At 35.9% G+C, this 16,015-nt stretch overlaps 2 protein-coding genes across 2 annotated transcripts in view; one reads left to right on the top strand and one right to left on the bottom strand.

The window, feature by feature from the left end:
* The window catches only part of LOC140161017 (gem-associated protein 5-like), a 52,472-nt gene extending 47,205 nt beyond the window's left edge, over positions 1-5,267 (bottom strand). Inside the window, exon 1 of the mRNA XM_072184399.1 lies at positions 5,041-5,267. Within this exon, the coding sequence (XP_072040500.1) occupies positions 5,041-5,215 (175 nt within the window). The 5' untranslated portion in view covers positions 5,216-5,267. The remainder of the gene's footprint in view (positions 1-5,040) is intronic.
* Positions 5,268-5,582: 315 nt separating this feature from the next.
* LOC140161016 (large ribosomal subunit protein uL22m-like) lies at positions 5,583-14,393 on the top strand. The gene is made up of 7 exons (XM_072184398.1): positions 5,583-5,697; positions 9,157-9,341; positions 10,590-10,706; positions 11,833-11,898; positions 12,273-12,350; positions 12,893-12,962; positions 13,928-14,393. Exons 2-7 carry the CDS (start codon positions 9,162-9,164, stop codon positions 14,134-14,136), a joined length of 720 nt encoding a protein of 239 aa, XP_072040499.1. The 5' UTR covers positions 5,583-5,697; positions 9,157-9,161; the 3' UTR covers positions 14,137-14,393.
* Positions 14,394-16,015: the final 1,622 nt, after the last annotated feature.

Raw genomic sequence — 16,015 nt, 5'->3', positions numbered from 1 at the left:
CCTTAAAAAAAAAATCGGCATGTTTTCTTTCCTTTGCGCTTTCCTGATCGCGCGTTAGCTTTGTTTGCGCTGCTGATTTGATCTCTGGTGTGCTTTAGGCTTTCTTGCACCTGCACTATGCACAGTGGCAGTATTAGGCTCGGCGTGGCTGTATCTGACATAGACATCGCTTTCATTTGTGCTTGTATGTCCTCTAATTGCATAACTTCGGACAAAAATTGAGCGAGTGTCCACACCTTCTGCACAGCTTTTTCCTTTAGCCTTGCATTGTCCACAGTTAGAATTAAGTGTTCCAAGATACGCTCATCATGATTGTCACCAAATTCACATTCACCTGCTTTTTCTCGTAGTCGCGCACCGTACTAAGCAGTAGATTCACCAGGGTAGGGTCTTGTGCTCGAGAAAAGGTATCTCGCATGTTGTTTGTTCTTTTTAGGAAGGTAGTACGTGTTCAATTTAGTTCTCAGTTTTGTGTACACATCACCTTCATCTGGGTCTGGCAGAGATTTCGCCAACCTAGCTATCTCCTTTCCCCCAAAAATTATGATTGCATCTTGCTTGTCTTGTGCCTGTGTTATTTTGAAAAATCTAAACTGTCTCTCAATATCCTCGATCCAATCTTGCCATGCAATGCCCGTCGATATTTGGTCGTCTGCATGAGTGAACGGGGCTATTTTTAGATTTCTCGATTCCGTGACAACAGTTACTGTATTGGCGTTTTCTTGTGCCATTTTCACAGTTACTCACAGTTACAAAACCTCTCTTGGATCACTACTAGATGCTGAAGTATCTTGTATCCCATTCTCGCGCCAAAATGTAAGATCCAATAGATTTAGGGGTTGTTTACTCACTGTAATAACAGACACATTTCACTACTCAAGTTGACAAGTACTTTCATGGTCGACGCCATTTTATCTTGTGACCTTTGTTGTAACCCTAGCAACCAAATAGATGGCGCTATACTGTTTACTCTCAGAGGGGGTTGGTAAGCTTGAACATTACAGTGCTGATCGGAGAAAAGGTATAGCAGCAAATGGCGAAAAAGTTCGTACTTTTACAAGGCAAAAAGCAGCTTTTCCAGGGATTGTGAACATGGTGCCTTCACCAAAGAAAGTTTCTTACTATAAAGCCCTAACTTTTGAGATGGTTTGCATGTCGAAAGGTGCAAAATCAACAATAAGGCACCCGGTTATAAATCCGCGTTCAGCAAGTCATCATCACGACACTTGTAAACAAACCGTGCTCGAGTTTGATTGACAGGTGACGTCAGACGCGATAAATTGTCTTTATCTTTGTCTTTCATTTAATATAGCAAAATTCCCCAAAACAGCATTGGTCGCATGTCATAAGTTGGGTACATGCTAAAAGGGTGGAGGGATTACACTTTTCTGAAAATTGCGATACAAATTTGATTGGCTTTCCGTAACCCCATATCCTACAGCAGTGGTTGATACCTCATTTTAAGCCTAATTTTATACTCTTTCAGTCTACTGAAGCATATAATTATAAATTATTCAGCAAAAAAATCACATCAGTTGAAATGAAAAATGCCAGGGGTGGAGGAGCAGGCGGATGTGGAGCAGGCGGATGCGGGAGTGTGCAATAGGGCCTATATGAAAATTCACATGTCAGCATGTCAAAACTACTGGTTACTTTTTCAAATCTAGGGAGGGTATGATGTGTTGACAGCTGTGAATGTTGAATTTGTACAACTAAAACAATTACTGACTACTTAAGGTGGTACTACTACTACACCCCCTGATAAATTTTGTGACTAATTTTGCATTTTTCTCAAAAAGTAACTACACATTGGTAACAAAAGTTATATGTATATTATAGGGGCAAGGAATCCAATTACTGTACTTCACTGAAATTTCGGTGATTCAAGACAAGGGGTTCATTATATAAGTTAAGAAATGAGGTACATTCTAGCGGTACCTCTTTTCTTATCATAAATAACGTACCGCTTGTCATATGTCACCAAAATTCCAGTGTAGTAACTGGATTCCTTACCCCTATAATATACATAACTTTTGTTACCAGTGTGATATTATTTTTTGAGAAAAATGCAAAAATAGTCGCAAATTTATTAAGGTGTGAAGTGCCACCTTAAAAGGTTATATGTTCCATTTTTTCATTTTAATGAAATCCTAGTTGAATTTCAGTATTTTAGCAGTATGCTAATGTGCATTTCTCTTCTTGATAGTCATTTCCTCAATAATAGAATAACTATCTCGCTAATTACTCGTAAAAAGGTTATTGACCTTCACAATGTAATTAACATACGTACAATTATTTTAAGTAGTTCATTTGAAGCGTTAATGTATTGAGAACATATCCTCCAAATCTGATGACATTCTTGCATAAAATAAAAATTTTACAGTCATTTTTGTAATTGAGGTCCGATTTGAGAAAAACGTATTTGAAAATTGAGATTTACATAGACACCTGTGTATTAATTAATTAGTAATTAAGCATTATCTCACACATTAAGCAGGTATTAAGGTTAAAAATGGTGTTATTTATTAGAGATTGTCAATATACAACATATCAAAAAATACATTTTTTGTCATTTTTGACCATGTAATGGAAATTGTACCCAACTTTAAGACATGCGACCCATTACGGGGGTGTTTCTAGATCTTAGTCTCATGACGATAGCACCTTTTTTAATGGAACTGCTATCAAAATCTCTCTGAAATTCCATGTGCTTGAGTCTCTCATCACCAAAAAAATCATATATTTGGGTCAAGTGAAGTATAGACAACATATTTATGAAGGTTTCCTTCTTAAAAAGCTTCTTTTTAATTTCAATGTAAATTTGTATTGCCGGTTTAGGCCATTTTGACTGACTAACAAATGTGTTAACCGAGGTTTCCCTGTGATACCTAAGGGTCATTCCATATGAAATCAAGGAGGCGTCCCACCTGACCCCTTCAGATTTGCTTTATATTGTAGTCATATGTTGTACCTGTAAAAATATTAAAACCTGCAAATTTGAGGTCTGTAGCTCTTACGGATTTTCTGTGGCAGCCATTTAAAGTTGGAGAAGGGGGGTCTAAATTTGGACCCAAAAGTTGCCCTTTAAATAAATTTCATCTTTATGAGTCTGTGCCTTCTTTATAAAAAAGAAAGAGAGGTCTGAAACTTTGTATACACACTAACTGCATACCCAATTTGTCAAAAAAATAAAAAATAAAAAATTTTGTAATTATTGCGTTGTGTCACGGGGTCATTAAATATGCAAGAAAAATGTAATGTTTTGTAAACTGGCAAGTTTAGCCCCCTAAATTCACATTTTTTTGTTGGATTAATTATTTTTGTTATCACTGATGCTATATATAGGATAAATACAATGCATATCCAAAAATTGAGGTCACAACTCATTTACATTTCGAACAGCGCCCTCACGAAGATGAAATTTATTGCAAATTCAACATTTTCAGGGGGCCCAAAGTCGATGTGGTCCACCTTCAAAATTTATAAAACATCACTTTTATATAACTACTAGTCTTAAATTACAACTTTGGTAAGTCACAGTAATTGTATAGGTTGACTTCATATAAAATGACAAGCCCAAAGTTGACCATTTTTTATGATTGCATGTAGTGCAAATGTGCGAATTCGGAAGGCTTGAAAGTCAAATTGGCTACAATATTAAAAATAAATGATAAGATGAGTAGTTATTGGTCCTATTTACTTTTATTTCCATTTCATTTTCAATATATACAGATTTTCTATGGTAGCCATTTAAAAAGTGGGTGGTAGATGAAAATTAATGCAAATTCACCATTTTCAGGGGGCCCAAAGTCGATGTGGTCAACCTACAAAATTTATAAAACATCACTTTTATATGACTACTAGTCTTAAATTACAACTTTGCTCAATCCCAGTAATTTGATAGGTTGACTTCATATAAAACGACAAGCCCAAAGTTGACCATTTTCTTATGATTGCATGTACTGCAAATGTGCCGAAATCGGAAGGCTTAAAAGTCAAAATGGCCACAATATTGAAAATAAATGACTAGATGCGTAGTTATTGGCCCTATTTACTTGTATTTCCATTTTATTTTCAATATTGGGGCCAATTTGACTTTCAAGCCTTCCGAATTCGGCACATTTGCACCACATGCAATCATAAGAAAATGGTCAACTTTGGGCTTGTTGATTTATATGAAGTCAACCTATACAATTACTGGGACTTAGCAAAGTTGTAATTTAAGACTAGTAGTTATATAAAAGTGATGTTTTATAAATTTTGAAGGTGGACCACATCGACTTTGGGCCCCCTGAAAATGTTGAATTTACAATAAATGTCATCTTCGTGAGGGCGCTGTTCGAAATGTAAATGAGTTGTGACCTCAATATTTTGGATATGCATTGTATTTATCCTATTTATAGCATCAGTGATAACAAAAAATAATTAATCTGACAAAAAATGTGAGTTTAGGGGGCTAAACTTGCCAGTTTACAAAACCTTACATTTTTTCTTGCATATTTAATGACCCCGTGACACAACGCGCAATTACAGAATTTTTTTATTTTTTATTTTTTGACAAATTGGGCATGCAGTTAGTGTGTATACAAAGTCTCAGACCTCTCTTTCTTTTTATAAAGAAGGCACAGACTCCCAAAGATGAAATTTATTTAAAGGGCAACTTTTGGGTCCAAATTTAGACCCCCATACTCCAACTTTAAATGGCTGCCACAGAAAATCCGTAAGAGCTACAAACCTCAAATTTGCAGGTTTTTAATATTTTTACAGGTACAACATGTGACTAAAATATAAAGCAAATCTGAGGGGGTCAGGTGGGGCGCCTCCTTGATTTCATATGGAGTAACCCCTAATTGATTGTGCGTGTAAAAAAAAACATGCAATTGCAAATTAATTCGTTTTAAAACTTGCCAACAAATTAACGCTGGAGACGCTCTACCGAAGGTTCTACAACTTGAGAACAGCTTAAGCTTACTGTAAGCTTTACATCATCATGCTTAGCCTTTACCCCATGTACCCCCCATCCCCCACCCCGCGCGTTACCTTCTGCACTGGCTGGATTTGTTTTGATATTTAACAAGAATACCGTATTCTTCGTTGCAAATCCAAGGATTCCATCCTGATTTGTATCACTTGCTCTGCTGCAATACCAGTTTGGGGAGGGTGGGAGTAAACTTGAAGGCATTGTTTTCAACAATTTCACGGGACTTCCGTTCATTTCTCTCAAACATGCCTTTGCATGGACAGCGCCATATTGGAAATAAATCAATAGTGGCAGCTATCTTTAATTCAGATTCTATGTGCACAATAATGTACTACAATCCTCGGTTAAAAAATAGCTGCCGTGTTAATTTATAATCGGCTAAATATAACGTGCTGTTTTTCCATTATTTCTTGTACATAGCTGATTAAAATAATATTCTAAAAAAGAAAATAAACCAAAATAATGTTTTAATTTGCAAAATATTTTTTTATAATTATTTTAGATTAATTTTTTGTCATTACACTGAAATTTTAGAGTCAAATAGTATTATTGACGCCAATATTTTATATTAGCGATAAAATTCAACTAAACGGTAGAAATTACTAAATTACAACGAAAACTAAAAAGATGGCTGTGTGGTGAACTGGTGTGTGATGTGGAAAGCTTGGGCTAAATTAAAACAACTTCAAAACGTCTTCAAGAACATAATAGTTAAGGTAGGATCATGTTTGCACTGCTCACCACTAAAATTAAAAAAAGTTTGTATAAATTCAGCTTAACTTTGCTACGGAAAGTGCTATGAAAAAAAGGTCTTCAGTTTTGGCTTTCTTTAAGGGCTTGCCTTTATTTTTTAATTTGATATATAAAATGATGCAGTTTGATGGCAAATTTGAATTCACCTGACATACCTAGAAAGCCAAAACTGAAGACCTTTTTTTTCATAGCACTTTCCGTAGCAAAGTTACATCTTGTCAAAGATTGACTTTCATCAAAAAGATTCATCTAGCAAAATTCCCAAAAAAAGCATTTCGGTGGTGTTTCTAGATCTTAGTCTCATGTTGATAGCAGCTTTTTTAATGGAACTGCTATCAAAATCCCTCAAAAATTCCATGTGCGAGTGACTTAATATCACCATAAAAAATCATATATTTGGGTTAAGTTAGACTCGCTGAGTCTCATGGACGCCGTTATTCCACTGAGACTCGCTTTTTCCCATTTTGTGTGTGAATGTGATTTACACGCTTAAGACTTTACCGCTGTGGCATTTAAAAAATTTCTTTGAAATTTGGACAATGCATGTAAAACTGTACTCATATAAGAATCAGAAACTTAACTAGGATTCTTACCAAATTCTTGAAACGCAATATCATTTGGAATTTCGTAATAAAGATGATTTAAGAAGCCGCCTCTCTCCCGTGTCCGACAAAAATGATCACGAATGAAAAATGACAAATTTCACTGCGCGTGCGCACAAAGGTTAATTTCGCTGATCCCACCTGTTCTTTTCAATGTCAATTTAACACACGATTCCCGCTGTTGTTTTGGTTTCAATAAAATAGCCTAAATCTCAAGGCCCCGATCTCAAAACAATAAACATGAAGGAACAAGCACAACCCGATGACCGTGCGTAAGCAGTTGAAGGACTGGTTGATTAAGTTACGTGAAAATACGCATTGATCACCATCAAACGCGATAGTCTCTGCACAGCCAATTTGCGTCGGTCCTAACGTTCGTCGTTCCTATTATAGGCACATACAGTGTGTGCCGAGACTAACCTACCACCTGCCTACGACAAAAACAAATGAGACGAAGAACTGAGCAACCATTTTTGTCCTGATAAATTCTTCATTTTGACGATCAGAAACGCCAAAATTTTTTATTTTTCTACGCTGGATATTGTTCTGGAATCAAAGTACATGTAAGGATCAAATTTGAAGGTAAATAGGCCAAATATTGCAAGAAAATCTACTCACTAGGCGGCTAGGGACTGCGCATTGAGTACACGGCTATAGGGAAAACCAAAAATCTAGACTAGGTTAAGTGAAGTATAGACAACATATTTATGTAGGTTTCCTTCTTAGGCCAGTTCTTTTATATTTCTATGTAAATTATGTATTGTGCTCTAGGTGAATTTGGCTGACTAGCAAATGTGTTAATTAAGGTTTGCCTGGGATACCTATACCTAAATTATACCTAACTAGGAGTAGTAGGATGGTATGTTATGTATTCCGGGGGGGGGGGGGGGCACTCCCATTGTGGCCTGTCATTGCCTGTACACCATCCGCGATAATGAAAACCCGTAAAAAGGGTAGTTTTTCGTGGGTAGGCACGATACGCGCGTACCGTGTTTAGGGTGTCAAAAACGTGAAAAATTGGAAAAAAGGGTAGCAAAATTGCAATTGCTAATACGTGAAAATGAAATTTAGGGTATGAAATTTGATGCAAGGAATAAAAAAATCCCTGTTTAGGGTATTGTTTTAGCCAAGGGTTAAATCCTTGTTTAGGGTGCTTTTCAAAAGTTGATTATCGCGGATGGTGTACAGGCCACAATGGGAGTGACCCTCTGGGTATGTATTATTAAATTAGGTATGCTAGGTGAATTCAAATTTGCCATCAAACTGCATAATTTTATATATCAAATTAAAGCCCTTGAGTAAACAAATCCAAAACTGAAAACCTTTTTTTCATAGCACTTTCCATAGCAAAGTTAAGCTGAATTTATACTCGATCGCGAAGCGATCGCGATGAATCGCTTTTGAAAAGCGATTTGCAATCGCCAATTTTGCGATGCATCGCCTCGTCGCTTTTGCATTTATACTTATCACGGCGATAGCGATTGCAGACGACAATTAAAATATTCTAAATGCCACAAAATGACAAAATACATTTTTAAACATCAGTTGCTGTCAATAATTATTGCTTTGAATTAATTCATCATCAAAAGTTAAAAATCGAGAAAGGTAAATTAATTAGCAAAATAATAGATCCAGTTGGTTGTATATGATTGGTTGACGCATTCACGTGTCAAGCGATATCGCTGGGAAGTTGAGATTTCTTCAACTTGCAATTTAAGCGACGTCGTTTTTGCCTCCGCGATTTGAATCGATTGATTCTGCAAAAGCGATTGAGTATAAATTCAGCTTTACATCTTGTCAAAGATTGACTTTCATCAAAAAGATTCAGCTAGCAAAATTCCCCAAAACGGCATTTCGGGGGTGTTTCTAGATCTTAGTCTCATTATGATAACAGCTTTTTTAATGGAACTGCTATCAAAATCCTCTAAAATTCCATGTGCGATTGTCTTATCACCATAAAAATCATATATTTGGGTCAAGTGAAGTATAAAAAACATATTTATGTAGGTTTCCTTCTTCGGCCAGTTGTTTTAAATTTCTATGTAAATATGCATTGACATTTTCGGCGAATTTGGCTGACTAGCAAATGTGTTAACCAAGGTTTGCCTGGGATACCTATATTATTATAATGACGTCCTAGACATGATAGACATGCAGAGCCAGAGCCTTTTACAAAATCAGATTCATCAATGCCAAATGGCAATGGTGTGTTCATCATCAGACATCATGTCCAATTCAATTTCATCATGATCATTGTACTTTGTAATTTGTAATTGTATAGAAAAATTCCGGGTCATCAACGCTAAAACGCAAACTCAAAAAAAAAATTGTTATAAAAATTACTGTCAGAATTACTAAATAATCTTTTAGAGAAAGTTGTAGGACCTAACAGGCTAGATCCTGGTGAAATTCCAGCTCATTTTCTAAAATAGCAGCTGTGGGAGCAGGAAAGTTTGACCACCCCCTTTTTTAGAACCGTATTTGGATAATTTTATTTTGGACACCCTGTATCCTAAATTTATTCTTTCACATCTTCTGCTGAACCATTTTCTAAACTCTGTTTGATTGCTCTTTCAATCTGTGGAAATTTAAAAAAATAAGTGTTAACCAAATGTAAAAAAAATGAGATTTCAAAAACTTTTCTCATTTTTGTCCCTTTTACCCCTGCGTCCCTATTCACCCCATTCTACGGTAGTGAAAGTGTTAGTTCAATACATGTACCTTTAGAAAATATTTCCCTGATAATACTGCCCAGTTGAAAATGCATGGCCATTATTAAAGTTAACCTCCATGTTTCTGTTATTTTTCTGTGTTCTGCAGCCATTATGGCATCATCATGTATTCACACACTACAATGCAGATTTAGTGGAATCCATCGTCTTCTAACCATAGCAACCAATACACAACAAACCTGTTTAGCAAAATATCCAACACAAATACCGTCACTGTATCATCCAAGAATCAATTTACAAAGACTGGCAGGTCCAGTGTGGTCTGTTGCTGGGGTAAGTGAAGATCAACTCATCAGTTGCACAATAAACACTTCATTTAAATATTTTGTCACTGATTCTAAATTGTATCCTTTTTAGAGGTTTATTATGTTCTGTTTTCTATCTTGCATGAGGCCTACCGTTAAAACATTATCAATATGTTTCCAAATTTTGAGTTGTATTTTTACAGTAGTGTTGATTAGCTTTGCTCCAAAGCCAACCTATTTTCCATCCAATTGAAAGAAAAAATGAAAAACCATAACATATGCCCTTTGAGTTGACACTAATAGTAAAGACCAGCTGTAGAAGAGTTTTCTACTGATATACCAACATCTCAGTTTTAATGAAGAAAAAATGAGGCCTTTAGCCAATCATGTGCCTTATTTCAGGCCCATGAGTTGCCTCCTTTAGCCCATGGAGATTAAAAATCACAAAACCAGGCTACATTTTTTGCAGGACTTTTTGTTCAGATGACCAGGGCTTACTTTTTTCCCAAACTGAGTCCTGGTTGAAAAGTTCCTATTTTCACCCTTAATACCAGGAGTATGAACATATGTATGTATAAAAATATTTCATTTCAATGAACATAGCTCTGCCAACAGCTGTACACTAATATCATGATATTGATGAGAATTGAGGAGACTTGATCAAAAGAGTACCGACTCCTGCATCACTCCGCCATGTTTGTGTTTCACATAGAGGATAAAATAGTGCACAGGTCTCTGGATTATTTTATCACAAGCCTGGTAAATGTTGATTTAGAGTGTGTACTTGTTGGTGTTCTGCCTCAAGTCAAATGTGTTGTGCCAATAACTCATACTAAAGGTCCGTTCATACTACAATTGCTATGCGATGTGTTGCCAATATATCGATTACTTTTTGCCGCAACTCATTGCATTTCCAAGTTAAAATGTATTTATATTGCCATATCGTAATGCAGTATTTTTCAGTACGATGCAGTGCGGCATTGCATCGCAATGCAATTGCGGCGTAGTATGAACGGACATTAAGTGCTATACATGCAAACCTTTGATAACGCTCAAGTTTGAAGATGCAGATTGTCGTCCTTTATCGGGCTTTGCCTATATTTTGTAGGAGGTACATGTATGATACTCTTAATGCTGAACAAACCAATATGGCGGATTCCGAGTTGGTACTCTTTAGGTCTAATCTCTATGCATGAATTGCAACCACTACATGTAAATGTACAATGTAAAATCATCTTGAAAGCTAATATTGGATATTTCTTTTGTTTTACAACAGATAAGAAGTTTGCACACCAGTGACAACTTGCATAGAAAAAAGGACATTAGGCAGTATGAGCTCAAGAATCAAACAATATACCCACCTCAAAAGCCAGGAGAGCCAAGGCGACCTGCTGTAAGTTGAAATCAAGTGATGTATAAAATGGTTGTAACAATAGGCTAATATTCCAGTTGAAATCTGTATGTGACATGATCTCGTCCATGGGGGGGCAAAGGTGGCAAATTTGAAATTCAGATAATGGCAAAAATATGGAATAAAAAACAATAAAATACATAAGAAAATACACATCACAAAATCTCATAACTTCAGAACCAAGTATGCTATAACTTTGGTGTTTTCAGTATATGATAGCCTAATATTACTACAAGGTAATAATTATATAGCTCAATTTTCAAAAATGCCTCCTTTTGCCCCCATGGAGCAGATCATGTCACATATATGTATTATGGAAGACATGACCATACGATCTACACAGGGGGTGTAGATTTTAAGTGGAAGGCACCCATCCAAGTGATCCCATTTGAAATTCACACTCTCTGTGGGGAAGATTAAGCTCATGCCTTCCATAGGTGGTCTATGGAGTTCCTGTGGTAATAGAACAACCAGGAAAGTCATGGAATTTCATTTTTCAATTTCCAGGCCTGGAAAAGAAAGTCATGGAATTTCATTTTGTCAAGATAATTTATTTTTTACTATTTACTTGGCACAAAACTAATTACGATCAATTCAGACAGAATGTTAAAAATAAACACTCCAAGAACTGTATCACATCAATCAGTCTGATCTGTTGAAACAGTGTGCAAGTAAAGGTTCTGCGAATGAAATAGACTCCACTTGCAACTTCAGGATACATGTCTGTCTTTTGTAGAATGCCTGAGTGGGGTATAATTCCCCAGTTTTATTGCTCAATCAATCACACTCTGTACACCAAAGAAACTCATCATTTAACTACCGTACTGACGCGAGTATAGTCCCACCTTCGAGTAAAGTCCCACCCCAAATTTTCGTTTGTTTTTTTTAATTCGAGTATAGTCCCACCCCCCAATTTTGAAAAATGTTCAACCAAAAACGGGGTGGGACTATACTCGCGTCAGTACGGTAATATTCAAGTAATGCGAGTAGGTCGGACGATGTGTCATCATATAATGTTAAAAATTAAACACATCCTGATGTCATATTGATGCTTATCAATGATGAACACTATTTATTGAAAAATAATCTGTTTTGTTGACTTCTTTAGGAGGTATACTATGCCAAAAGACAGATCAAACACAGCCAAAGGAAGTTGTGGTATATCGCAGAGTTTGTAAGTATAATCTATAAATTAAACTTCTACACTACTCAAATTTGGTACACTCACTGGAGCGCTTTCACCGGCTTGACCGGCGTCTTCAGCGGATGTTATTGCTCTGAAGATTTGTTGTTGCTGGTGATGTTGAGTGACCTCTGATGACGTCACAGGTGTAGGAATGACGTCAACAAGATGTTGTTGATATTACAATTAGAAGCCTCAGACAAAGGTCTAGACCTTGATCCTACCTTGGAGAACCTCCACATCCCTTGTTTTCCAGATTTTTGTTACATAAAAACTTGGGGGAGTTTTCCAGAGGTTCGGCCAATGGAGGACAACCAACCATGTGTTTTTTTTGGCCTAATTTTATTTTATTTTGTAATTCACAGGTTAAAGGAATGATGATAGATGATGCATTGTCTCAGCTGCCATTGATAAAGAAGAAAGGTGCCATTATAGTACGAGATGTAAGTAATCTTACACTTAAGTGGGCCAGAGGGGAGCATGACCTAGTAGTGTTTGAACTCAAATATTGAGACAAAGTTCATACATCGGAGGAATGGTATAGGATTTATAAAGGAGATCACAAGGCTTTGATATAAGGGGTGGCATTTCCACCCGATGTGCGTGATTTTTTCTGGAGGCGAAAAATATCCTAAGTTTGTATATATTATTGGCTTTAACTCAAGAACCGCAAAACCTATGACCTATTGTGTACACTTCTGGGGGTTCAGTCAGTACTATCAACTCAATATTGCTATTGCCTTGATTTATTAGTCTGGTTTTGTTTTGAGCCCACAGATCTTATTCAAACATTATTATTAGAATTTAGCATTATGTCACAGGTATTAATAGTGCCTGTCCTAGAAGCAAACTGCCCGTCCAAAGTGACAGGTGGACAAGTGGTTTGCTAATACCCTGATTGCTAATACACATGTATTGCTTTGCAACTGATTTTCTTGCTGACTGTGTATTTATCTGTTTGTTTGTTTGTTTGTTTGTGCTTCAGGTATTATTAGAAGCCCAAAAGGAAGCCATGGAGAATCACAATGTTGAATACAAATCCAATTTACATATAGGTGAGTAAAACTGCCCGCCTATAAATCACAATACATGGATCCTGAGCTGAGAAGTTATCTTGCCCTTCCCAGAATCCTTTGCAACATGATGCATCACCTCATTTCATCAAATGACACTCCCATTACTTTGTACAGGTTCCCTTTGTTTTCATTTTGAGAATAGACTAGCTAAACATGGGTTTATAATCATCAAGAAATAAGCACATTTTTCCAGATATGGATGGGATCTGTTCATTAAGGGATGATCGACGTATGTTGCACTAGATAGGAAATGAGTACAGAAAATTGAAATGGGAGAAATGCATTATGGGAAGTGTAAGATATCTTCTCTGGATCCTGAGGTTGACCAAAATTCATCCCCACAATACAAGCTGTATGCGTATTGCATAACAAAGGAGATGGATTAAACTCCCAGCTGTATCTATTGTTATAGACTACACAAATCACCTTGTAGGAATGATTTCAGTCAAATTGACTGACCGTTAAAAAAAACAGGATCCCTGTATTGTGTCCATGCTGAAGCTAGCTGCAAACATCAAAACGCCCACAAGAAGCTATTACTAGAGCTATTGCATGAAAAAGCTTGAGTTAATATGCTTAAATGTTCAATTGACCTTTTCAGTAAATCCCATAAGCCTTTGCATGTAGACCTGTGACGTCGTCACGCCAATGCGCACATCGTTACTGTGCACTTCACAGCTTTCATATGCACAGTAATGATGCTAAATGAGGTGCATTCTAGCGGTACTCTTTTCTTATCATATATAATGAACCACTTGTCTTGAACCACTGAAATTTTAGTGAAGTAATTGGATTCCTTGCCCTAATATACATAACTTTTGTTACCAGTGTGTAGTTATTTTTTGAGAAAAATGCAAAATTAGTCACAAAATTTATCAAGGGATGTAGTACCACCTTAAAAGAGAAATTAATCCAATTCTATATATCTGTATTTTCTTTCGCAGCTGAATCTCTTGTAGGCAAAGGAAAACATGATCATGCCATCCGTTACCACGGTAGAGGCTTCAAATTCCTGCTAGACCTGTCCTATTGTCATTACTATGTGTGTCTTAGGGAAGGCCCTCCACCAGAGAAACCTGTGTTTACTGGATATGATCAAGCTGAGAGATACATGAACAAATTAAGATACAGATATATTAAACAAGGACTGTAATGAAACTTATTGTGTACATGTTTTGAGGATGCCAGTTCTAAAAGGAGGTCAAGTTACAACATCATAAAAATGGAGCTAGTGTCAGTTTCTGCTACAAGGATTTATCTACACCCTAGCCTCTGTGCGAGTTTCATAGTGAAATGATGTGGTAGAGCATTGAAACTCAAAATGCACTTAACATGACTTTACCCCGTTTAAGAACTATAGCAACTTCAATTCTAGACCAGAGGTCAGCATCCCCCGAATGTCCGGAATTGGCATATGGCCCATTTCACGGTTAGGCGCCACTTTTAGTGAAAAAAACTCGAAATTTTCAAAATGGATTAAATTTAATTTAATAGGGGTTTTCTTTTCCAAATAAGACCAGATTTTCATAAAAATATCATTTCCCAGCTTAAATCTCGCTACTTCTTGAAGAAAATTATGATTTATTATCTCATGTTATGTAATTTTTAACAAATTTGATCAATATTGAGTAGTGTATATTTATACTTTGACTGTCCAATACATATATCATAGATATTTAAAATAAACGAGTATGTCATAGGCTCCCTTCTGACCAAATTTGGGCAAATTTTGTTGTGTAATGACAAATTTATGGCCACTTTAATGTAATTTTTGTGGTAAAAAGGAAATTGACATGAAAAGGTTTACTCAACAATTTTAATAATCAATGAATGACTCTGATATTGCACAGCTTTGAAGGTCATAATATGGGTAATGTTCACAAATAATATCAGCCAGTTTGAAAACACAGGTCAAATTCAAGATTTTGATGTTTGTGCAATTTTGGATGTGACTGATGTCAATGTGAACGGAAACCACACACTGTAAAGCAGAGTATGTTTCAGAAAATAATGATTCAAAGAGTTTTCACACACTCAGTGAATTAAATGGGATATATTGAAACATATCAACCTGTGTTAGTGTTCATTTTAAAACATTGTTTACAATTTATAGAAGTGGATGTGACATTTTCAATTGTGAACGGAATGTTTCATTATGATGAACAGTTTGCTTGTCAAAAATATAAGCTTTGGGCACTTCTAACACATATATTTTGTGAGATTCTATTGAATTGAGCAATGCTAAAACGTTTTTCCTGACCCTTTATATTTTTGACAAGCAAAATGTTTATAATTTACTGAAATGTTCCGTTCACAATTGAAAATGTCACATCCGCTTCTGTAAATTGTATACAAAACTGTCCTCTAAAGACAAAGACAAAGCTTTGAAATAATCATATATGACATGTACAAAATAATAAACCTATTTTAGAAAGTCAAATATCATGTTGTTTAAGTATTTTGGCCTAAAAACTACTAATTTTGAGGATGTGACATGTGAGCGGAAATTGAAGCTTTTGAATCTCCTGTCACAATTAAAGAAGGCATACTGAATTAAAGATTTGTTGTGCCTTTTGATCCCCCACTAACCTGTAATGAAATAACTTCAAACTGGCATCCTAGTCCCATTCCTGTCTTAGTTCTTTGAAGAAACTATTTTGGATGTGACAGGTACCATGGATGTGACACATGTGAACGGAAACTTTGAAATGACATCTGCAAGCTAAGTTGATGAAGGAGTTTTCATTAAATGGTGTCATTAGATAGCTCATAGCAGGAGATTTTTAAAATCAAGGAGAAAAAATTCTGCCACATTTTGTTAATAAATTATACTATTTGGAAAATTAATCGGATGTGACAAAATTGTGAACGAATTTGTTGGCAAAAATTCAAAATATCGCTGTATCTACATATTAAGAGCAACAAGTGTAATTTGTTCAACAAATAGTAACAAGACTCTGAACTTTACTAAAACACACTAGTTTGCCATTCATGTAAAGTATTAGTCGATCTATTCCACATTGAATAAGGTA

The sequence above is a fragment of the Amphiura filiformis genome, chromosome 9 (assembly GCF_039555335.1).
Source record: "Amphiura filiformis chromosome 9, Afil_fr2py, whole genome shotgun sequence".
In the NCBI taxonomy this organism is placed as follows: domain Eukaryota; kingdom Metazoa; phylum Echinodermata; class Ophiuroidea; order Amphilepidida; family Amphiuridae; genus Amphiura; species Amphiura filiformis.
This window is presented reverse-complemented; position numbering and strand designations above follow the sequence as displayed.